The 26,282-nt window shown below is 38.0% G+C and overlaps 1 protein-coding gene across 9 annotated transcripts in view; it reads right to left on the reverse strand.

The window, feature by feature from the left end:
- Nucleotides 1-26,282, reverse strand: part of ARMC9 (armadillo repeat containing 9) — a 72,060-nt gene that overhangs the window by 20,433 nt on the left and 25,345 nt on the right. For 8 of the 9 annotated variants that reach the window (XM_074877288.1, XM_074877294.1, XM_074877290.1 and 5 more), the window contains 12 exons: nt 20,676-20,710; nt 19,378-19,489; nt 18,354-18,446; nt 16,980-17,070; nt 15,973-16,096; nt 13,865-14,004; nt 12,979-13,055; nt 10,929-11,003; nt 9,770-9,860; nt 8,376-8,434; nt 1,508-1,612; nt 674-789 (listed from right to left, as the gene is read on the reverse strand). In XM_074877288.1, coding sequence (XP_074733389.1) covers nt 674-789; nt 1,508-1,612; nt 8,376-8,434; nt 9,770-9,860; nt 10,929-11,003; nt 12,979-13,055; nt 13,865-14,004; nt 15,973-16,096; nt 16,980-17,070; nt 18,354-18,446; nt 19,378-19,489; nt 20,676-20,710 — 1,118 coding nt within the window. Of the gene's footprint in view, nt 1-669; nt 790-1,507; nt 1,613-8,375; nt 8,435-9,769; nt 9,861-10,928; nt 11,004-12,978; nt 13,056-13,864; nt 14,005-15,972; nt 16,097-16,979; nt 17,071-18,353; nt 18,447-19,377; nt 19,490-20,675; nt 20,711-26,282 lie in introns of those variants that run through there. The other variant, XM_074877295.1, reaches the window with a different exon arrangement.

Here is a 26,282-nt window from a genome sequence, read left to right on the forward strand (position 1 = left end):
TTCCTCAGTCAGGCCAGTGAAAAGGAGAAGTCTCATCTCAGAAATTAAAATATTAAGATATACATGTTCTAACAGCAGGCAGAGCATATTCAAGGAGCTCTGTACTCTAAGATTTCTTTATTCCATTTACAATGCAGCCTCCTACCTCTGACCCCAGTCAGACCAAGAGCAAGGTGTCACAGACCCTCCCACTGGAAAATGTATTTCTTCCAAAGCAGGAAATCCAAAATAACAAGATTTTTGTCTTTCCCATTTTCTTCTTAATCTGTCCTCTTATGGGTGGGTAGCAAATCTCCCCAGAGCAATATACTTTCTTGCTTATAAAGAGAAAGATCCAGGCATTTTACACACTCCATGCAACTTACCAATAGAATATATTATGAGAAGATGAAAGGACTATGAACACACAGGATAGAATGCAAATTTAAATCAAACTGATCAGTAAACATTTACTCAACTATTCTAAGTATGTGTCCTCAGCCAATGGACCCTTCTCAGCCAACGATATTCCCCTCCTTTCTTTCACTGAAATGATCTTTAAGAAATGACAATGGCAATGCACTTTTAGGTAGGGAAGGTTTATTTATCAGTCAGTGTTAGGAGTTTTTCTTGTTGTTTTGCTTTTTAAAGGAGCTTTAAAAAATCCAATGCAATCTCATTTGTTTGGACTTACATTAGGTATGCAGTTCTGTGATAACCTGGTGTCACGGGTCTCTGGAGAGGCTCATCTATACTCTGATGGACACCAGGAAACAGCTTCTTCTTGGTTTTTGGAGTATGAGTCATTATCTGATGCACAGGAAATAAAGCAATGGGAGGGGGAAAAAAAATGCAGTGGAAAGACACGTAACTGGAGTCATAGAAAAAATTCTATAAAAACATTGCATCAGAAGCTAAGTTGCATTCTGGTGTCACTAGATAAAATTCCCTGAAATCACTGTAGGCTATTCCATATCTTATCTCAAGTCACGTTCCCATCATCACTGGTAGATCCAGAAGGTATACAGTCACATTTATCTCAAATTAGTCACAGCACACTAAATGGCATTCATGCAAACTTCATGCTTTTTTACTTAACGCTTGGGGTAAGACATACAATACCTGATCTGGCATAATGCCTGCAGGAGCAGTTAACTTTTCAACTTTTTTTTTTCCAAATGATTTCAGACCAGCAGAGTGTTTCAGTATTAACTTGCTCAGCATTTTGCTTTGTGTGCCCACAGAGTCACTGTTGTAGCACTAGAACCCTAAGGCTGCCTTTAGCTTATTATTAAGCCACAGCCTAACCACCTTCTGTGAAAGGGTAGCTACCTTTCTCAAACTTATTCTACATCTTCTGAACAGCAGCTAATAAAACAGACTGTGAAAGATTTGGACTGATATGCAGGCAGAACCCAGATCTTCAAGCAACAAATTTGAAGAAAAGATTTTTAGAAAGTGATGAAATTACTGAAATCAAAGACTTAATCCAGCAAATTATTTCAAGATCCTAATGAGTGGTACTCACTCCCAAGTACTCAGTTGTTAGCAGCTTCTCTCCCGCAAGCTCTCCCAGCTGAGGTTGCAAAACCTCATCTTTGTCCAGATCAGCCTCCATGATGTCATGGTCCTCCTGCAACAGCAACTCACATGTTATTTGAGCCCAGGTTCCAAGAAGTTCTCATTTCAAATTTAGTTCTCCCTTCAATAGTCACTTGGATGGTATGTACTGTCCAGATAAATGACTGTTAGTACTGCACATGTAAGTGGTAATGTACAAGCATTTTCCACCAAAAAAACAGACACCTAAAGACAAACTCACCTAAACTTTTGATATAATCAGAAACTAAAGAATCCTGAGAGAAGAAAAAAGCCACCCCTTTTCCACAAATGCTACACCAAGAAGTACAGTATGCATTTCAAAAACTGTTCTTCAAATTTCCAACCCCAAATAATTATTCCTTGCTTGACCTAATAAAGGCTCAGGAAAAATCTCAGTCATTAGTATATTTGTAGAACACTGCATACTAGTCTGAAGAGATGCAGTGCTCTGTTCTTAACAAGCAGCTGGTATGAAGTTTGGAATTTTAGTTTTTGCAGATCTGCCCAAGTCAATCTAGTCATACAGTACAGACTGAAAAAAACGACCTGATGGCATTTCTCAGCCACACTGGAGACTGAGAAAAGGCTACCCTTGTGTTTTTTTTTTTTTTTTTAAAAAAAAAAAAAACAGAATGTAAGGTAAGTCAATTCTAAACACACACACAAAAAAAAAAGCACAAGAAAGTTATCACTCAAGCAAAGAGGATTGTAGGAAACTTGATAGAAAACCTGTCTGGATCTTGCTATGTATCAGCATCATCTGACAGTAATAAAAGCATAGATTTAAGTTAGACTATAACAACTAGCAATAAAAATAAAGTAAGCACACCTTAATATAAGTCATAGTCTTTCTTGAACATAGTGCTAGCATTCCATGACATCAAAATGCCTATAAGCATATTCAGCACTCTGGGGTATGTCCTTCTACCGTGACAAAACCACTGAAGTAATTTATTGCTGTTTATTCCCCACAAATGGAAAAAAAACAACCAAACAAACATTTTATTATTCATTTTCAAGAAACAGAGGCATAATTTTTAATCACTCAAGACAGAAAAATCCTTATTGGCAGGCATTCAAAACCATTCCTCAAGCAGTGGTTCCCAAAAGGTGAGACCACGGGCATCTGACATCAGCTGTTTTTAGAGCAATGTGAAGCAGCAACAGCAGCTACTCAGGTTTGCAAGGAAGCTTGAAAGCTGACAATATTGGGCTGGTTCCAATTCTTGGAATCAGTACTTTAGGATACAAATATCATACAAGAAGGCAACAATCCTCTGTTGACTTTATTCCACAAAAACCAGATGTAATCAACTTCTTGAGTGAAAAGCACCAAGAATTCACTCTCCTGTGCCTATTTCAAGTATAACTATGGGTGATTCATCTTTCATGAAAGTTCTGCATCTTCTACAAATCTACAAGCCAGGAAATTTTAAAGTTTGAGGGACTCTCCGCAAACCAAAAGTAGTAATACAGGAACAAGATAGTATTTTTGCTTGTGTTTTGCTAATGAAAAGAATTCTTGTCTGTGCTGCACAAGATACCCTAAATAAGACCCACCCCAGATGAAGATGATGTGCTTTGCTTTTGAAACAGGTTGCGACAGTAAATGTAAACGACTGTCAGAAAAAGTAGTAAATTAATCATTCTAATAAGGTATATTGTAATAGCAATGTAGAGAGCCTGGCATAAACTCCACTGAAAACAACGGTCGCTGAACTCTGATGAGCCCCAGAGCACAAAGAAAACGAAAAGCAGTTTCGCTTTAGTGAGATTTAGACTCAAATAGCCAAAGTAAGAAATACCCTCTGCTACTAAGATTAGCCAGTAATATGGATGCTTGGACAGTGCTCTACAAAAACAACATGAGGAAAAAAAATCACTGGAAGTCTGTACAGGGAAGGTATTTCCTACAAGGGAAATGGCTGACTGATTCCAGTCTTTGTCTGGTGCAAAATAACGAGACTGCCGTCACTCAGACCAAGTAGGTGTTGGCTACCCCAGAGCTCTACAGGCTTGCATTTTTTCAAGTTCAATGACCTCTGTCCCAAATGGCTTAAAAAACATAATTTTTGTTTTGATTTAGTTATGCTCATTGCTCATCACCTCCTCATTTACAGGTGTCAAGCAGAAATAAAAAGTAGACACAAAGGGCTCAATTCAGTAGCCCACAGCACCATCTAGTTCTACTTTGAAATATCCTGTCTAGTCTTCTACTGCAGCTCTGAAAAGGCACAAACCTCCCGCAGGTCCTAAGTCATATCCAACAGCCTTGTGCAGGTGCTGCCTACGCTGTAGTTAAACTGTAGAGAGACATTAGATGCCTGTGCATGAACAACTGAAGCACTTACATAAATGCTGCCAGTAATCCACACAATGTTCTCAGGTTTAGAGTAAAATTTTTCTATAATGTATTTGTTTATGTATGGATTTAATAAAAACCTAGTTCTTCTCTAAGTGCTTTGAAGATACCAGATTGTTAATCCTCTTCATCCTCCTAAAGATGTATTCTCTAGATGCTCAGCCATAAAAATGAGGCTGTATAGGCCCTAAGGAAGATGTTCAATCTGCCTTTATCTCCAAGGCAAGATAAATTACAATCTGCTCCTAATTACCTGGGAAGCTGGGTAGGTGTGCAAAAAATAACCCAGATAATGGAAAAACACAGATAAACACTTGTAGACTAGGCAACAATCATCTGTATCAAGCAAAACAAAAAACCCCACACTCCAACCTCCACAATATACTGTACTTTGGAAAAAAAAAAAAAAAAGTTGCAAAGATGAGCTTTATAAAGAGTCTGGTGGAAATTTTTTTATATGGTATGTTAATGCAGCATCAAGAGCTAACAGTTTTCTCTTCGAGGATGCTTTACAGAAGACTGTCTACACTGTGCCTAGATAGAGGGTTACACATTACAGTCAGAACATCACTCTGCTCTTTCATCCAGCTCTCTGCATGTATTTAACTTCTCCTCACAGATCGCCTTGGTTTCCCCAAGTTCCACCTCTTCCAATATTCTGGTTGACACATTTTGTCAGACAGAGAATGCCAGTTTCTGAGAAGTACCTCTTCCTGCCAACCTTGCTCCCTGACATTATTTAACATACCAGGTAACTGAGCCTGAACATGTCCATCCTCTGCCTCCTTGTATAGAAAAACAGCTTTGACAGACGTGCCGTCATTCCACTGCTGAAATAACACAATTGGTGCCCTGTTCACCATTGCCCACAGGTTGCAGCAGACATTGGCAGCAAAGTCCTTTAATGTAATAGCTTGAAGTCCTGCGATTAGGTCTGTGATTAAGCTCTCTTTCTTTTGATACACTTTCTAGCTGAAGTGTATTTTCACACTGCAGTTTACTGATTTTATTGCCAGGTGCTGAGTGACGGGGGATCAGAGGGTGTCTGATGAATTGTCACTGTACAGTTATCAAATGTAGCTCAAGTTTGTAACTAAACTTTTGAATTAGAGCTACGATATCACATATTCACTTTAACGAGCAGCTTTTAAAAATGGTAAAAGTCAAATAAAAAGAAAATGTAAAGATCAAATTCTGAAGGTAAATTAAGTTAGTATTTAACAGAACAGTCAAAAGAATATTAAGCACCAGAAAATATGCACTGTGACTGTGGGTGTCAACACACCCCAGATGGCTAACATAACGAAGGTGGGTATGTACTCCAGAAGCCAGTGCATCCTGAGCTCTACACTAAATCTCAAACCCAAAAGCCAATTTATTTCTGAATAACAGTATACACACAGACACTTTAATTTGGTTTATCACACATTACAGAATATTAAATTTCTGAGTGTATGATGCCCTTAGAAATCCCAGAATTATCCTCTAACTGGCTGAACCACATCTTGGAGGCAGTGTTTAGGAGAAAGTAGTCACTACCACAAAATCTGCTCAAAGCCAAAGACAGAATTCAACAACTCTAAATTAAACACAGATAAAGGCAAAAAAGCGTGAAAGGTAATAGTAACAGCATGGGAAACTTCACATGCTCTTGGAAACAATAAAAGCTGGGGCAAAACCTGCAAACCAAGTCTGCATAAAAGAGTCTTTTGGCTGTTTCTTAAGTTGTGAAGGTATAAATATCGATATTAAGTAGATCAGCAACAAATTATAATATCAGTAAGCAGTTTGAATGCATGTCATTAAATTGTCAGTATATGGACATATTCTGAAATACTGTACTAGTTTTTAAAAGTTCCGTAAAGGCAAGAGACTTGTGATAAAGTTTTCCAAAACTTTCTGTTGCCAGATCACAACATCAGATGTTATCACAGAACCCCATCAAAGAACAATAACTCACAGAATTTCCAAAATACAAAAGGGCTCCAAGCACTGAGGCAGTGAGTCAACAAATCTTTGCTTATTTAGCAAAGTAACAACATTATGCATCTTGTGTAGCATTTTGTTGCCATGCTGTTTGTATACTGTATTTTCTGAACTGAGGGACTAAGAAACCAGGCCACCTTGCAACAGACCAGAATCCCAGTTCCCAGCAACAATTAGGATTTAGAACATGACACAGTTAATGTTACACTAGAAACAGTTTTTAAATTGGCTTAATGAGACTTTTGCTTTTTAATATAATGGCAAAGCTAATGAAAAACTGGAATCAGACACTTCTGTTTCAAAAGCTTACTGTTATTTGAGTCAAATAATAAGAAGTGACAGAAGTTCATTTTAATGACATGCTGGTTCAGTGGTGAAATGTATTTCAAAATGATTTGACATAGAGCCTTGGCTGGGATTGTGAGCAGCAGAAGCTTGTCTAGGGATATGGCTGAATAGGAGAACTCGCCTTCCTGTTGTTCCCAAGAGCAGGTAAAGTAATGAAAGTGTTCAACACTATCATGCAATTCAATGCCACACCTTTCATAAAGGAGTTCCTTATCTCTGTGCTTTCCCAACAGAACACAGTATCCTTCAAAAAAGTATACTAGAGTGCAAACGAAAGTATCACCACCTTGATTCTCATCATACACCTACGACACTTCAAAGCCTTGGAACATCACTGAAAGGGTGTTAAGCAGTTTATTAAACAAAGGAAAGTTATCATGCTTAATTCCCAGAAAGCCCATCTTGCACATCAAGCACTGATTGGGGGTGGGAGGAGTGGAAAGATTACTGAAAACTCACTGGAGAAGGTGAAACAATTACAATCATCTATTCCCATGAGACAAAACCAGTTTACTGTACCCCCTTAGAACAAAAGGGGGAGAGCCGATTGTTAAAGAAAACTTCCTTGCAGCTCTAAACTTCGAATTTCCACATAGCTCTAAGTTCAGGCAAAGTGACAAGGGTAATTAGTTCACGTGTTCACCCCCTATCGTGCCACAACACAAAGTAGCTAAATAACGCAACCAGTGCAAAACTTCCCTGGACACTGCCAGGCAAAGGTGTCACACCCCATGGCAGCTGAGAGCATACCACACCTGCTACAATCAGGATATTTACATTTTTTCTCTGCTTTCAAAACATAAAAGGCTCAATGCACTTGAAAATGGACTCAGTCACCCTGTAGTAACAGGGCAAGTTTTAGACCGTTGCATGGTTCTCACTGTTCACTAGCATTTGCATTAATGTCCAACAAGCTAGTAGAACGTGGACCCAACTGACTTGGTAAGTTTTATGTGTCTTATTCTTTGTTGATTCAGGACAAAAACTTACATTTTGTCTAAAAACTTGTTTTTCAGTAAATATGTTCTCCAGTAATATTTCTTGTACAAGAATATTTTGCAAAGATCATTAACTCTCAATGTCACTGACTTCTTCAGTGATATAAATGTATGCGCACATATACACCCACCTAAGTATGTTCAAACACTATTCCAAGGACATCTACCGTAGCTGTTCTTTTAAATTTCTCATGAAAGACTTCTCAGTAAGAGAAAAGTGTTATTTGGTAGACTTCTTTCAGATAAAACTCCCATGTAACTGCCTACACAGTATATTTTCAACCCCCTGCCCGGTGCACTCATGGCAACATAGCAATGGCAATATCACCAGTGAAGACTGAGTTTAACATTTCCCTCACATCATTTACACCTTGCTTTGCTTGTTAATTTAGATGATTGAATACTCTGTGTTGTCTAGACATTGCTGTGTAGACAGCTTCTTAAAAATGAAGACAGCTTCTTAAAAAAAAATGCTGAAGTACTTGTATAAAATGCATTTATTAGCAGAGCTGGAAATACACAGCTAACCAGTTTATATTTGCTATGATATAGTTTCTCATGCTTACTTTGACAATTTTTTTTTCTTTTCTCTTCTTATGGGAGTTATTTCTTAATTTGTAATTACTGGTTTTTACATATAGACAATTTATTAATACATTTAAAAGTTTCTAAACAGCAAAAGGAGTAGTCACACCCTGAACAGATAATGATACCTTAAGAAAAAGTGACAACCTGTTTATAAACTATGCTGGTAGTATACTGGTTCATTTACTTCCTTTATTTTTAATTGCTGAAATGGGTCTGCTTGAAAGCAAGATTTCTACTGCTGCAGTAACTCCTCGTCTCTTTACTTATTTCAGGCTATCCTTTAGTTATCACAGAGGTGGTGACTTGCCAAAATAAAAGAGAAGGAGTTCCAATGAAGAAAAGGTAATGGAAACAGATCCATTTTTCTTGTTAATGCAAGAATAATTTAATAAAACTAAGAAACAAAACCAGAAACCACCAAAAAAAACAAAGTAAGGTTTATTGACACAAATATTTTCTGTCTAGAAGGTTAAGGATTTTTCTAAAAGGTGCCAGAAGGCCTTTATACTTACTTCCTCATCCTCCTCCTCTTCTTCGTCATCAGATGCAATACTATCATTTAATGGCTCTTCTAGAAAGAAGCAAAACAAAATGGTGTAAGAGTACATGTACAACTTAACAGAATCTCTTAGTTATTGCCCCTCTTTTACAAGAGTAAGATTTAGCTTGCTTCTTATAGAGACATCCCATTCTTTTCAGGACAACTATTGGAATTACTTGCTTCTATAAAGCATTCTAGAAATCACGGAAATAAATTCATATTTGGGAAAATGGCAGAAACAGAAACACTCCAGACGAGTTCTTTTCTCACAAATCCCACTATGACGTCTCAGTGTATTTACCAACAAGACTTGAATGAAAGAGTGTGCATTTGCAAGTTTGTCTATTTTTCAACTGATTTTTAATAAAAGACTCTACTTCTCCCTACGAACAGTTTAATATTATACTGCTTTTATATGTAAAAAGATAGTGCTCACGTGGAATACTTATTGTAACTTTTGGACAAACTCATTTCCCTAGGAAAAAGCAGCCAAGTTTATGCTGGAAGTCTGTACGCTCAACATTTACTCACCAATCAGACAAAAACCTTTTAGAAATACCATTCACAGGTAGAAGAGAAGCAATTGATGAACAAATACGAATTGATGAACAAATATTACATAGTGGCAATACAGTGCTTAAATACTTTATTTGTTCTTTTACAACCTAGAACTGTAAGATAGGCAGTCTTCTGCTCTTTTCAAAAGCCAAAGAAAGCAGTTAAACATGTTCTATTTTTACTGTACAGAAAGATTTAATCAGAATTCACCTCCTTTTCAATATTCGATTTCTCTTTTCTTCAGCTTTCCTTTCAGCCACAGAGAACAGAAAATACAATAAATATTCCACCTCATCATACTTGTCTGTATTAACACAGCATCTACAACTCCTGGGACCCATCAACATACTCTCCAAAAATAATGGTCTCTGCCCCCTGTTCAGGATAAGCCATTTCCAGTAACAAAACTACACTCCTCAACAGAGCAAGAGATGAGCAGAGACAGACCTAGTCCCTAAATCCTGCTGTACAAATTGTATCACCTGTTTATTTTTGTAGTTGACAGCAGTCTCTCATTACTGTGAGGCCACTGGCATGAAAGAAAACAGTCAAGGTCATTCTATTTACAGTCCCAAAACTTTGGAATTGAGACCTACTCAGCCTTTTATTTCTTCTTTATAATTGTAACACAAAAGGAAATTTTAAAATACATCTGACATTCAAATCCTGACATTCACTATTCACCCTCTCTCAGACCATCACACTATTGTTATTCTTTGAGAGTTTCAATGCCAAGTTAAAACATGAGCTTTCTTATGGCTTTTGTGACAGATTTATAGCTCAGATAGCTGCATCTGTTCTTCTGACCTGAATTGAGCTGCTTGATAATAAATTCAATCTGTCGGATCATCTCTGCATTTCCTTCCTTGATAAAGCAGCGCAGAATTTCTTCCATTCCCTGGATGTAGTGGAAAACATTGCTAGATTAGTATTCCATGTGACCACAGTGACAGAGTTTTGTTAGCTAAAATGTCATTTTTTTTTGTCAGGAAAAACAGAGGCAGTGTGAAACAAACCACTGTGTCCAGCTCTAAGCACTCCATTTTGTCCATACACTTCCCAAAGACAAAAGAAGATTGCTTCTAGGTTCAAATACAGAAGTATCTATGATGAACAGCAAATTTTTACAATAGAACTGCTGCTTCTGCCTTCTGAACTCAGTACACCATAGTCAACAGAAAAGGGAAAATTTGCATTCAAAGACAACGGTGCAAGGTTCAGAGAAGAAAAGCAAAAAGCAGCACCAACTCTGACCTTCTCTTAAACCCAGCTTCTCTCTTTGTGGCCCCTTATAGGCTTGATGTTGTGTCTTTAATTATTTAAGATGACTTCCAATCCTCCCTGCTCTTTGAGGTAAAACATCTGACAACAATTACGTCTGCATAACTCTCTAGGTTAGCTCTTAAGATACAAAGATACACTGCTATCTTAAGAACGGCTTCCTCAAATTCAGAAGTTAAGACACATTATTACCATTACACTAACTTTCACAGAAGATCAAGTCCTAGTTCTGCTAAAACCTTCCTCCTGCTGCCTCCCCAGTGAACCATGTCTATACCAGACAGAAACAAAAGCAGCAAGAGGAACTCATGCTCTTAGTGGCTATTCACTGGTGCAAAATGAGTTAAATAAGGGGCAGAAGTAGCAGGTGAGATGAAAGCATCTCCTGGGCCACATCCAGTCAATGAAATATTCTAAAATAACACCTTTACTTTATAATTTAGACAGAATCCTTCACACTGCTGGGGCTCCACTTCTGGGAAAAGACCAGCAAATATGGCCAAAGTGTTTGAAACATCCATCCATGCCTGCCTTAACATCAAAGGTGGAGGGCCTCTTGCAGATTTCCTTCTCAAAATGCCACGGCTCCTACCTCACAGCCCTGCTGCACTGCTCAACAGGTACCTGTGTGCATGCCGTCGTTGGCATATGTGTTGATTGTTGTGCTATGCAAAGCAGCACTTACCATTGCTCTGGCTTCTTCTCGGATAGAAGGGATGGCAAGAATGCTATACAGTGCTCCATTCACATATGGTTGTATCTAAGAGGAAGAAATAGTCATACCACTAAGAAAAACTCTTACATTCACCCCAGTTGACTATAAGCAAAATTTAAGAGTGAAGGTGCAGAACAACTATGTTCAGAGAGTTTAAGCAGGTTAGCCTGCACTTGTAAAAATTCCCACTTGGGAAGCAGTAACTTCAAGAATGCAAATATACTGTGATATGGTTGCTCTAAATCAGTACTGCTGCATGCTGATTTCCCTCCCTACTCCTTCTGAAAATGTATTCTTGCAAATTGACCTAGCCTAAAAAAAAAAAAAGTTAGTTTCTGACAAAGCACTAGTGGCAGTACAAAAACAAGACAAAGAACAGGGACAAGACTGTTGGCATAAGTTCAAGACAGGCTTCACGCCTTGTAGCCTTAGGCAGGATGATAAAAGCTGTAGCAGCTTCAAACATCCTCTCACTCTGCCTGTTACTGTCCCTTAGCAGAGGACAAAAACCACCTAGCATGAAAGCTCTGTATTATGGCTAGTGAAAGCCACCAGATCTGTCAAACTAGTTTTATCAGCACTTATGTGACCCCTTGTATTGGTCAGTTACTGTTGGAACACTAAGACTTCCAGTCATCCTCTGTCTATACCCTTGGAAAAATGAACAGTGAGCCAGGCTGGGAGCAGGGGAAGCAAGGAATGATAAGGGACTGGGATTTACACAAGGATTCCACAGCTTCTCGGAAAGCTCTCCCGGCACTCAAGAGCATTCCCTTCGATAACAAAACTCCCATCAGCTGCGCTGGTGCAAACTAGGTTGTAAGAATGCACCCTCTGAAAGAAATTTCAAGGCCATTCTAAGACACAGACTTCAACAGTATGATAGCATTTTCTAAATACTTCAGTCTAGGGACGGGGATGTTATTTTGTGTTAGTATGTATTGTGTTAACTCTTATCATTCATAAAAAAAAAGCTAGTGAAACAGTACAATAAAGGTATGCTAAGTTTCATCTTAATCAAAACAGTGCTAGTAAAGAACTGATCTACATCTTCCAATGAGTTAATAAAATGTGGAGTAAATGCTTCATTCCAATTTATTCTCTATTTTCAGTTGAGGTGATAAACAAAAAAATCTGATCATACAATCATTGTATATAAACATGAGACACGAGAGTTTATATTTCATTGCACTGTGCACAGTCATCAAGGAATCAGTCTAGAATACCCTGGTGAAAATTCTGCCTCCCTATGATTTCAACTTCATATAATATTTGCCTGCATTTTCTCTTCCCTTGAATTTTACTCCATGATTAAAGAAGTGACCCTCTGCAAAGACAACTGAAGTAATGCTTTGTACAGCAGACAGAAGATATCAGTGATGTGTTGAAAAGCATTAGGTAGAAATAACTAATAATTTTTAGCCGATTTCCTCTGAGGTAGTTTAATTTAGCATCTAAGATGCAAGCATGTCTGGAGACAGAAAAGAAACTTGAACCACAAAAGGGTTAAGTGGCAGGTTAAATGAAGTGGTAGATAAAAAGATAGTAGGGCTTGAATGTCACAAGTGTACGGCTTTCTTATAATATTCCTTAAAACTATCAGCAGATTTGCTTCTTTGCACCTGATGTTTTGCATAATGTCTTGCATCATACACTGTTCATGTCACTAGTTAAGCTTGAGATGATTTCGTGTGAGATGACATTTAAACAGCATAAGAAACTGCAATCAAGAAGGCACATGGACTGCATGTTAACTATGCATCTAAAAGACTTGCATTCTTAGCTGCCAACATTTGTTAAAGGAAGACATAATTAAGTCTAGAAAAAACAGTGCTCAATGAAAAAAAGTTTACATAATTGTGAATTTTAGGAAAATTTCACACAACTTAATTGCATGGGGGTCTAACAAGGGAAACAAAACCAATTTACTTTTTTCCATTTCTTCCTTTCTTGCTTTTTTTTTTTATCTTTAATTTTTCTTTCTGCCTTTTCCTTAACCTAAAGTTTGCTGTTCAAATACCTCATGATTCTCGTGGCCAAGAAGATCAGAGAGAACTCTGAGTACATGGTTTGCGATCCTTGCACACATTTTCTTCCCTGCAAAGGGAGAAAACATAAATATGCTTGAAAAAAATATAAAAGATCAGAGCAAGTTGCTTACTTCTTAAAATTGGTATTAAATATAATTTACACAGAACTGTGCCTTGTCCCTGCCAAATGCTGCTCAGCATAACTGAGCTGAAATCAGTGGAGTTACTCTGGATTTATAAGATACAGTTGTAATCTTGGACAGGATGCAAAACAAACAGTTTTTAAACAGTTTAACAAAGACATTATTTTGCTTATGGCAAACAGTCAATTTTTCACCCTTGCCTTACTTTCCTTTTTAAAACGAAACTTACTTTAAGCTTCTTTTAAGTCTCTTGGATGTAGACAGAACTTTATTTTCTTGGGGGGAATATCTGCATTGTAGAAGTGAAGCATGCAAGCATTTCACTCCACAAGGTGAAGGTTAAGCTCATTGACATTACTGATCAACTCTGTTCTGACTTTCTTTTATACAAACAAATCTCTCACACAAGTAAGAAGTGTCCTTTGAAAAGTGGGCCTGGAACTCAGCAATAGCAGTCCTCACATATGGATACAAAAGAGGAATCAAATCTTAGAGGGTTCCACCGATTAACTGCTGTCTTAATTCTTTAGATTTTGGTCAAGCTAACCTCCATAGTTTGGGATTCTTGGTAAATCTCAAAAGCACTGGTTGTAACACTCAAATATCTCTGGTTATGTGAGTTCCTGCTAGTAATTATAGTCACTTGAAAGAATCCAGGTAGATCAGGAAAAAAGATTCACAATCTTCCCTATCCATTTCTTGGAATAAGGTTGTAACTCAAAATGTAAGACACCTGCACTCCGCAGACAGAGATTCATGAGCAAGGCAACAGAATACTCCAGTGTGTAATCAGACAGGCAATCTGTATCTGTCAGAACATCAACCAGCCAGAAAATGAGCCCATCTTTGATCATTGCTGACTGCAGTGCACGCCTAGGATTAAAAAACAAAAGTCCACAAAAATCAGACCATATATAGCTTATATACAGTACAAATACATTTATAGCTAATATAAGCACATTAAAACCCTCCTTCATCTACCTGCTATACACTAGCCTGGCAACAAAAAACCCCCCAAAACTATCCATTTTGGCAGAATCAGTTAAACTAAGGAATTAATAAAGCCTGAAGAAATTGAAGATGCAGATTCCCATAGGGTTAGAGGACTAAAATGTTGTTGGGTGGGTTGGTTTTTTTGTGTTTTGTTTTGTTTTTTCAAACCTGCAAACTGCTGAGGTAAGTTTCTTCACCGTTTTCTAAGGTTTCTCACTCCACCTAAAATAGCACTTTCAATTGTCTTAAAATTGGTAAAAAAAGCCAGCTACACAAAACACAACCATAAAACAAATTAATTACTTCTTCAGCCATAGATAGCCATAGCACTATAGCACTTTTGTACTGTTGATTTGACAAATGAGATCTTTTGCTTAAATCTATTTGCTCTTTTCTCTAAAGATTCTTAAATCTCATATTCTTTTAATTCAACCTGTAGCTGCCCTCGAAGAGTATACTGTAAAGTGCCAGGTGGTCAACTGTGATCTCCTACAACAGAAATTCCTCACTTTATAATTAAAAAAAAAAAAAAAAAAAAAAAGAGAGAAGTATATACTCGTAGAAAGGTCTTACTGAAGAACACCACATTTAATCACATTATTGTGTTACTTATGGACAGTAAGTCGTCTAAATTACAAAGATCAAAGCAGGTATTTTCCTGGTCTGGGTATTTGGGATTTGGATTACTCCTGAAAACTCATACACTTTCTCAGTCCTGGCTCTTGCAGTAGGTCCATGGCATGGACTGAGCAAAACAAGGGAGCATCTGATGACACATTAAAAGAGAGTCCCTCTTGTCAAGTATCTGGAATTAACCTTCTATGAGATTAACTCTTATCCTTTAGAAAGTACAAAGACTTTCAAATTTTCAGTAGCTTAGTGCCTAGGCCCCAAAATTCAAACTAACTTGTACTATCAACAACTGCTGTAATAGAAAAATAATTTTCTCTAAGATTGGTTTAGGATTTCAAGCAGTATGCTATGAAGAATTATTCTCTCCTGTCTCAAATATGTATAAGGTATCACGTCAGGAAGCAGTCCAGAATTTTACCCAAAGCACATTTAGATGTGCTTCATCCAGACAAGTTCTAAATGAGGCAAATCTAAAAGCAGCCCTCATTCTTCAACAAGCCCAAACAAACAAATAAAAAAACCCCAAACAACCCAACAGTTGCAAATTTAATTTAGACGAAACATGAATGAAAATAACAACAGCTAAACACATCCATCAACCTCCTTACATTTAGTTAACTATTCAGGGCTGAACATTCCTCCTGAGTGCTGCAAAAACAGAGTTCCTAGGCCATATTTATTTGATAAATGGGAGCAACATCATGCCCTTTACTGCTTTTGCATGATATTTCTTTTGTGGTGGGCATTTGAGTCAGACTGCTAATGCAAGAGCAAGAAACAAGACAGCCCGTGCATAGACAGCTCCAGGAAAGAGGATTAACAGGATGAGGATGAAATCCCTGAAAAATGTTTGCAGAAAGGATAATGAAAACCTTATGCTTTGGAGTGTAATGCAACTCTTGTTTTCTATGTAGGATCTTCAGAATATCCTAAATTAAGATTTTCACTTTGTTCAATTAAAGAATACATATAAAGTACACAAGGCTATGTCAGATGTACATTTACTTGAGTCTTGACAGCTGATAGGAAGTCAGGTTAATTCAGTCAGCAAAACTGAGTTCTTCTCCATAATAAATGACACTGCTGTCATCAGTCATCAGACGTTCTGATGATTGTTATGGGAAAATCAAGTGCTCTTCTTTCCTCCCTGAACAGAGCCTAACTAGCCTGCATTTCCTCTCCTGCTGTCACCACTGCATGCTGTGCTTTCATCACCTGAGGCTGAATTTCTGCAGAGCCCCCAGAACATTCTCCCATGTAAGGGAATCCTTGTCTTCAGCTTTCAGTCTCTCCTCCAGCATTTGCAGCAACATTGGGTTCTGAGAAAGGTAGACACGACCTGGTGCAAAAAGCGATGAAAGAACAGATGCTGAGATATCCGCTTATGACAGAAAAGCTCCCTCTCCTTGGAAAAGTAAGCAGGATTGACCTCGATTTCTTCCTGACAAGTCACAAACTTGTGCCAAGACCCAAACAAACCTGCACAAATGAGTTGTCTAACAGACTAGCTGCATTCAATCCAGCCACATGGGGCATTAGAGCTCCCCACCTGCCACATTAGTACTACACAGAATCCACTATTCCTCTTTCAGTACATGCTTTACTGATCTATCACAGTTTTGTATACTCTAGGAAAAGAGCAGAGATGTCCAGAGAGCTCAGGAAAGTAAGGTGCCCTACTGCTATTGACTTTAAGTAGGATTTCAGTACCTAGCAATAGTTAGCTCCTTAAGTAGCACCAAACCAAGGGCTAATTTGGGACAGGCAGAGATACCAAGCTGCATATACATGCAAACAGCAGTGATGCACAATTCAGGTGAGGACCAGGAAGATGCAACAGCAGCTGCACTAACTACTGCTGCACAGTCTGGTAGCAGTTCTGCCTACAGGACCTTTAATTAACAGGGATTTTTCTTCTTTTCTGTCTGCCTTTTATTTTTTTTAACCCTCATGAAGAGACTGAAGACTATATTAAAGGCAGTGCTTGGGTAAGTTCTCACATAGACCACTGAAATGCTGAACATACAGTGTCAAAATTAAAACTTTCTGGATATTGAAAAACTGGTTTGAATGCATGTAACAAAAGACAGTGAATCCCTAGAAAAAGGGTGCAAATAAGGCTCTAAATTTCCACATGCAGTGACATGCACTTGTGAAGTACCTATAAGCCAGTCTTATATGAAAATGCTGACTTTTTTTTTTTTCCCCAGCAAATCTCTTACCTTCTGCCAGTGAAGCAAAAGCATTGATGAGTCTTGCCATATACTGTCTGACTACCTCGCTCTTAGAATGTAATAATTTCAGGACACTTCTCTGAAAAAGAAAGCAAACATTAATAAAAACTCACCAAAGTAGGAAAAAACAGTTAGTCTTCTATAATGTTTTAAAAGCTTCATCAAATTTTCAGAGCAAATAAATTTTGAATGCACACTGATATCTTAAATAATGTCAATATGATCTAAAATTTCTCAGTTTCTTTTTTTTTGGCAGCAGGCTGAGGGAGAGATAGAAAATGAACAAATAAGCAAATTAGAGCTCCTCGGCTCAGTCTATTAAACCATCATTAAGGTCCATGGTGTAGGGTGAGAATTATAATGAACCAACACAGTTATCAGTTAAAGCTGCTATCTAAAATTAATATTTAGTTAGTGACAAAAAAGATCTGTTAGTTTTGTTGATGAACTTAAATGCAGTAATGTTACCTGAATAGGAATGCTTTTGTTTGACAATTAAGAGTGTGGGAAAGCAGCTCAGTAACTTACCGAGAACACCATATTGAAAACTACTTTTAATCTGTTTTACTTCAGACATTACTTATACATAACTTTCCTCTTACAGAAATTTACAGAGAGAAAACCAGATCACTGATTTAATAATCCTTTAACTTTTCTAGTGAAGTTACTGTTACAATGAAAAAGGGAGCCACAAGGTAGTAAGTAGGCCCACTGCTTCAAACAACTGGGGAACTCAACTACGCACAAAATTCACTATTACAAATGAAAAATGCTATTGCACTTTTGTTAGCAATAGCATTAGATTATCAATGACCAAAGCAACCTTTCAAAATCAACATGCCAGTAATTTCCCTTTCTAAAGAAAGATAACAATCCATTCTAAATTCACAGAAATACTGTTGAACATTTTACTACAAGTGCATGATCAGATATTCCACAGAGGTATTGAGACTGAAGTCCTAATTCAGTTCTTAGCCTAGATCAGTGAAATGGATTGGAAGTATTATCTAACAATACATAATAACTCAACAAAAGACACAGCATCTGATAAGCAAGAGCTAACTCCTAAGTAAGGGGCTCAGTAGGCTTCTGCTCAACCCACAGGCATTAAGCACCAGGAGAGGTGACAAACTTCCACTTGTCTACAAGAACTGTATCTGCATTGACAGCTCTTGTAATGCAAAGCTTTGCCATCAACATTTAAAGACTGGGATGCAGAAGTTAAATGTATCACATGACTTTGGCACTATTATTTCCCCCCCCTCCCCTTTCCAGAGAGTGATCAAATTTTCTGATCATCACTTTAAATAAACAAATGAGCAATATCACATAGAAGTTGGAGGAAAACCCTTTCCAGCTGACCTGACAGCTGCTGTGGCAATCTAGGAGGTCATTAGTGATGTAGGCTTGTAGGACAGTGTCTCTTTGTTCTCCAGGATATGATGTTGTCAAGCGCTAAAATAAATAACAAAATAAATAAACCAGTCAAATAAATAAATGTTAATGTGAATTGATGGCCACTGAAAATTTTAAAGGTGCTGATACCCCACAGCTGAGAAACCTCTTCTCATGGGGAGAAGGAATTCAGCCTCAGTGATCTAAGGGAAAGAGACGAGCTGACCTGACCTCAGCCAAATGATCCATTACAAAACTGTTACTTGGGAGCTGTCATCACTGTCCATACAGGAAGGAGACAGCATTACTTCCCATAAAGTTAAAAAGTCCCTCTAATAGCTACAGATGTGGTGCTTTTCTAAAAGATCTGAGACAGAATAGTGGGCCAGAAGAACCACTGGTCAGATCCAACGGATGTTTTTTTATGTGAATGTGGACATTGAAGTTGGATCAGAATTCCACTATTATAATCTTTCATGTCTGTCACTTTGAACCCATCAGCTTCCTTTTCAGCAGGAAAATGTAGCTTCCTGTTGTCACCTTTATTTTTTCTGAAATATTATATGATCCAAGTCACCAAAAGGTAGGCTCTTGTAGAATACCTTGATGACAAAGGAAAACTGGTGATTAGTCAGGTATTTCTTGGATACAGCAATATTTATATAAATCTAGAACAAGGCAATACATGGAAAAAGGAACTGCCTAAAACAATTTATTTGAAAACACATCAGAAATTACTTCCACTGAAGATCCCAGGAATTCCTATCTGGCTTTCCTCAGATGAGGAGGACACCGCTACAAATAGATACCTACTGCCTGGGCTTTCTTCATCATCTCAGGAGCCTTAGCAAGCTTCACTGACAAAGAGAAAAGTTGCCTATAATGCTGAACTGATCACCAGAACAATCACTTGCCCACAAAATGGATTTTAGTTCTGGAACCCTCCAGAAGGGACCTATATATTTATTTCTATAGAGGCCCTGTCCCTTACCCAGCGCAGAGCCTGCAGTAAGAAGGCCTTGAGACGATCATTCCCTGTAATCAAATCTTTCTTCAGCTTCTCATAATCCAAAGAGGGCAACAATGGCACATCCTGCATCTTCCTACAACACAAAGGGGAAAGACATTCATCAAAACTCTCTCCTTATTCAGTGCAGCTGATGTTACTATGGTGAGAAGAGCCAAAACAGGAAGTCTGCTTCAGGAAAAGACCTTCCACATTTTTACACCTTTGTTACTTTTACTACCATTACCATGTTACAACAAGACTTTTTATTTAAACTTGGACTTATTTTTCACCATGCATGCAGCTCATTTACCATCATAACTTGGAGGTACTAAACTCTGACAACTAGCCAACTGATGAGCTGAGCTTTTTACTAGCACAAAACAGTACAATAACATACTTTTTTGCCTTGTGTGGACCACAAGGGCACGGCAGCAGCAGCTTGTGGCTCTTAGCACATGGTCATAAACAGATGCGGTAACAAGCTGCAGCTCCAACTTCACCTCTAAGCCCTCATGGACACAGAAATGTCTTCTCCAAGGCAAAGGTGGTAGGCTGAATGGATTTTTACAGGCTGGACTACGCTGTCTTAAAACGTAAGACTTAATACATGACCACTTTCCATGCACCAGTAATATCTTGCTATTTTGAATTCTAGCACTGCAATAGAAGTTTCTCTTAACAAAACTGCTTCTAGTTAATGCTTTAGTTTTAATATTTAAATATATTCCACTAAATTTTTACTCCTATCTTCCTATCCTACTGCTTTTCAAAACAAATTTTATGTTATATGTATAACTGTCCCTTTATCTTCTAAACAAAAGAAGGATCAAAACAATGTCTCAAAAATTTAATAAAGCCTTCACCTCAGATATATCATCTCTATTCAATCTTATAAGCCAAATTTTATTAAGTCAGTGGCAAAAAAAATTCAACTCGAAGCACCAAAAAAAATCCATGTTACCGTGGATTTGTGAGAATCAAACCACTTACAACAACAACAAGACTGTAATGTGCGGAAACAGTAAAGAAAATACAGCAACCAACTCACAGATGTGGAGTGGCAGATTTACTGGATTAGCAACATCCTGCTGAAATTACTGAACCTGCTCAACAGAAGAATACAGATCACACAATATTTGGATACAAAGTTCACTGAGATCAGAGGAAGCACACAGAGGACAAGTGATTCCCATTGCAGACAACCGGCAGTGCACTGCAGTTTACAAACCCCTCCTCCTCTTCTCTACAGATATAAATGAAGCTCAGCAATAAATACTTACACAGGGGCTAAAGATGCTCTCAACATTGTGGAAGCCTGGATCAGAAAAAGAAAGAAGAAATCACAACAGATTAGTCCAAATTTCACACCAGCAGTGTTACTAACGAGGTCCACAGTGAATTCTTTCACTGATGTTCTGCAGTTCTCTTCCTATAAAACTTATGTTGCAAAATACAAACACAGCTAAAGAGAGAGAGGACTTCAGCGTTTATCGTTCTTCTCCCTTAAAGTGTTTCACAGGTAAAAATCTCTTTTGTTATGATCTGGCTATGTTATCTTCACTGTCATACTCCAAAAATTATCTACACTTGAAGAATTTCTAAAAAATAAAAAGAAAAAAAGTGAGTGGAAACTACTATCCAAAGCCCACTGAGGAACATGAAGAACTTGCTAAACACATTTATTGACTTCAAAAATTTTCATACCTTAAAGATGCAATAATATTTCACTGGAGACCTAGCACATATTACTACATCCAAATTTGCTATATTACTTTGTTTCGACACTAGTGTTATCAGAGTGCCTGTTGCTACTAAGATATACCCCTATACATTATGTAAAGAAAATACTGTGTATTCTAGTATGAAAACCAATATGGAACAGCATGCCATTTCTCAGTGGTTCTGTCTCGGATAAGTTCAGTTAAGTCCGGATACTTCCTCTCTGATGCAGTGTGACACAGCATATGCAGCCACCACTACTGAACAAGTCAAAACTTAAAAATATCAACACCATATAAAAGTTCCACATAAAAGTTGTCTGCTTCAGTAAATATTTTTTGCTAGAGCTAATTGTAGGTGAGCCAAGAAGCAGCAATTCTGGCATAAGAGTGCTTCATATCATGTATTCTGATGTCAACTACACGCCATATTCGCAGAATATTCAGTGTCGTCCCTTTGTGTTGATCTCCCTACTCATTTTCTAAAAAATCTCTCATTACCACTTATGCCTTTAAAATCAGACTTCTGTTCTAACCTAGCCTCTTTCAGTGGGAGCTATATAATCAATGTCTATTGTCAGATTTAAAACTGAGGGATTTAGGAGACAAAAAGCATGAAATACCATAGAGAATATTGAATTACACCAGCTGACATACTTGTGAACACGCTACTTCATGGGTATCCTTCGTAATACAAGGAACTGCTCTCTTAGATGTGAAATAAGCTTATATGCACGTTGGAAAGCATTTTATATTAAGTCAATGAATGACTTGTACACAATAGACAATTAACAAGTCATACACTTCAAAATTAACCTGTCTTGACAGCAGTTCTCAAATCATAGTTTATTTCACACAATACAAAAGTCCTTCAAAGTATCATATCTACCTAACTGTTTTCCACTCATTTATTTGTATTCATTTTCCTCAGCATTTCTGATAAATATCAGAAGTTAACTTTTGTTTAAACAAAACTGTTTTCCCAGGCAAAACCTATCATCCGGTAGCTGAGTGAGCAATGAAATTACAAATAATTTTCATTGCTTTCCTCAACACCTTTCTCCATTAAAGGAAATGGGAAAGTGACTATAGTACATTAAAGCAAAAGAAATGACAGAGCCCTTGCAGATAAGAAGGTGAAACAAAGAACTGTAGTACGAAAAGAAATACAGCAGGTCACTAAGAGTAAATAATGTATATAAAAGCTCTCCGCTGCTCAGCAAAGTCCTTTTTACCCATCAGTTCTTTGCTACCTTAGAAAGAAAAACATGTGTCCCAACTAAAGTCTAACTAAAGGATATATAATTGGTAAAGATACATGCATCACCCTTCCACACATACAACTTTTTGGCAAGTGTAAGACTTTGCAAGCTTTTATAAATTTAAAACGACAGAAACTTCAATTGGAAAATCATTCAGAATTTTAAAAACCAATCAGATCAAGCAGAACAAAGTCCCATTAATTCCCAAATTACTTTTTAAGCCAGCAGATGGAGCACAGCAAAGCATTTAGTACGGCTGGGTTCTGTGGTCTATCTACACCAAAAAGGCACCACACTGTGAGGCAGACCCTGCACTGGAGCTCTGAGGGCTGGACCACTGAGATGAAGAACCTTCCTGTCCAACATTCACTTTTCTGATCAGACCCAAGTTTATCAGTCCAGAACGTGCACAGGAGGACGGAAGCTCTCTCAGGGAAATCAATAAGGACACAGTTCATATTATGTCAGGTTCAGTGAGGCAAAACAGAAATGGTGAAAAATTTTTCAGAGCTAGCTTGTCCTTTGCTGCACCTTCATTTCTGAATCTGACTGACTATAGTCAGCACCACTGATAGGCAGAAAGAATGCAACCATGTTACAGGCAGAGACTTCCTTTCTTAATCTTCATGATTGCACTGTCATAAGTAAACTAATCTGTATCCCTCCAGTATGGCATACTGAGTAAGACATTGGCTTGGGTCTCAGAAGATATACTTCTAGTCCCGATTCAGCTACTGACTGCAGACAGAATTTAAACATATCGTTTCACATCTCTGGGCCTCAATTTTTCTCATCTAGAAGGCAGATACAGGCATCAATCTCCTGAATAAGCTGGTTTTTGAGATCTACCAATGAATGGCAGTGTGCAAGAGCTAAAAATTATTATTTTGCAATTAAACAATCAATGTTTATGGTACAACTACCACAAACAGAAAACCAACAGATTTAGTGTTTGATTATGACAGAATAATTCTGCAAAATAACAACAGCAGATACAGTATAGTAACAACTCTGATACAAGTATTTTTCTGTTTTGAAATTTATTTAGGCCTCAAGTAATTTTATGAGAACAAGAATTACAGTAAAATATTGCTCGGTAATTATATTTCTGGGCATTTTTTGGCAGTTACACAATCCAGCAGCTCTCCTGTGGCTTGCAGGGCTATGATTTCAGGGTCCACACTACTTCAGGTCAGACAACTGAGGCACTCTGTGAAGCACACAGCCACGCAGCGTGCTGAGGACAGCATCACACACTCTCCATCTGTTGCTAAATGGGTCTGAAGAGACTTTCAGTCAGTTTAATTTTCAAACAAGTGATCTAAAGACAGTACCACCAAGTGCTGATCATTCAATTTAACATCCAGGCCACCTCTTGCCATAAACTCTTGACTTTTCATCTTTTTATCCTCATTTTTAAAGAGGAAAGACATGCAGCACCCCAGACCCTCACAGCCCTGTTACCCTGCCAGCCTTTCTCCTCCTCATACCACGGACTCTTCACCTCTCACTCCCAGATTGGCCGGCACCACCTCTGCACCCATTCCTTGGCTGCTTTCATTGCCTCCTGCAGCAGCAAGGGATGCCTGTCCCTGCAGAGCTCAAGCTGATACCCCAGACAGGCCATAACAGTTTGTACCAAGTCCCATGCCTCATTTTTAATGCTGGCAGATTTGACAAGTTGGAAGCAGCAGTAGGAAGCACTGAGTTATGGACTCGGGTGCAAATTAAGCCTGGGGAACACAACCCATACTCTGCCTAAAATTTCATGGCTTCCTTCACACAAATATTTCTAATTAAAAGAGCAAAATACAGATTCATCCTCACATTTGATTTTAACTTGGTTTAATACTCTTATTCCTTAAGCAGAGTGCTCTTCTCCTCTTCACAAAGAGCCTTGCCCCACGCAAGCAGGGAAGGGTAAATGTGCATTCTGAATTCCCTAGCAGGTGGCCCACCAAAGCAAATACACTTTGGCCTCAGCACCTCCTTTCACATTTCACTAGGTAGTACTTGTTTGTTTCTGTCTCTCCTCTTTGGTACTGATCTGAGATGTCTCAATCTCAGGATATTTACAGACTTAAATATCTTTACATAACCTAACCTCAAAAAGCTATGTTAAGCTCTAGTTCTTGACTTGCACATTAGCTTTAACAAAAGGAAAACCACACCTCAAATAATGTTGGGTCCTACAAATCAGCTCGTGGGCTTACTTACGTCAGCACACTTGCTTCATTTAAAACACATAATCTACCTAGTGGAAAAAGGTCATTGTCTTCACCATTGTCTCTGTAGACCCAAAGCCAAGCTTCCACATGCATTTCTTCTGGTGGGAGTGCCAGGTGAACCAGCCTTCACCCCTCTCACCGTATTGCTACCATGGAAAGCAAAAGCAAGAGATTGTCAGGAACAAAAACCTTCCCTACCACCAAATTAATAACAAAACTCTAAGTTCTTTGCAAAACTTTAGCCATATGCTTTTAAAAATGGACTTCTATGTTGCAGATACATGTAAAAACATGAAGCCTTTTAAAATTATTTTTAGGAACAAAGAGATACATTTAACTGGGGAAAAGGTTAATACTGTAGTCTGGAAGTGGGCAGAACAGAGCCCACTTCAGCCTTTTGGTTGTTTGATCCTCACAGATCCATTCTTCTCTTTCCTGGTGTTCATTCTCAAATCCAAACGCTGAACTCTGATATCTTGTCAGTTCTGTGGCAATAGTGCAAAAACTTCAACTGCACTGTGTTTTTGACAGAGAGAGTATTTGGATGCTGGAAAGTTGGGACTTATTCGTAACAGCTGCTTTTAAATAATTGGACAAGAGAAAGTAAAACCATTAGCACTGTACATTCATAGCCCTCAAAGCACTCTATAAAAAGTAAATTCTTAATATTCTTATAAGGTTAGTAGAAACATTACAATCTTCATCTCCAGGTGATGAATCCAAGGCCACAGACTGAAAGGCAGTGAGAGTCAAAGGCACTGCTGACAGGTAACTTCCTCATTACACATCCATCATGTCAACCACCGAACAATGCCCCAATCAGCCAAGTCTACATAGCTCCTCTTTACTATCAGTTTTCTTAGATTAAAAAGCATTTATTTCCTCAGCATTTTCTCCCAAGCCCTTTCCCCAGTCTTACCTTTCCTGGAACAGGTTAAATATTAGTTCAACCTTTTGAGTAACAGTATTCTTGAAATTGCCAGTGAATGAAAAGAGTGTGAAGAACATGGGGCATGCATGACCCATCTGCGATACATGACTCCCAACATTCACAGACTTAATCTTGAACAACATACTTTTCATTAAAACCTATCCTGAGACAGAATCATTCGTCATAATTGAAACACATGCAGAAACTAGGTGTCTTAAGGAAAGGAAAAGAAACAAACACAAGAAAACAACAGCCCAAGCACAGCTCATTCTGGTAGGATCATGACTTATGTTTGTGTTGGTTCTTGCCAAAGCCAAACCAGGTGCCATATTAAGTCAAGTAATTCTGTCACAATGCAGATCAGCCACAGATGGCAGCCCTTCATTTTTGAACTGAGGCATGAATACGAACAGCATGGAATAAAACAAAAAAGTTCAAAGGGAAAAAAAATAAAATCAATATTTATAAAAGAAAACAGATGCATTTCATGTGCAAGCCAAAACCACAACTGATTTTATCAAATACTGTAGCTCTATATTCAAACCAACTCCACTTTGCTATTTGATGTATATATTCAAACGCCTAAATAGCCTATGAAGGCTAAAGCTGAAAGCCAGGTTCTGTCCTCAATTACCACTCTGAAAGTGTGTCATAAGAATTCAGTGTAAAGTCAATGCAGATTCAGAATTAATAATCAAAGATACATGATGAATATGTGAGGAGTAAACCAAAGTTTGAGCAAATTTGT

This window comes from Strix uralensis, chromosome 9 (genome assembly GCF_047716275.1).
Source record: "Strix uralensis isolate ZFMK-TIS-50842 chromosome 9, bStrUra1, whole genome shotgun sequence".
NCBI classification, from domain to species: Eukaryota; Metazoa; Chordata; class Aves; order Strigiformes; family Strigidae; genus Strix; species Strix uralensis.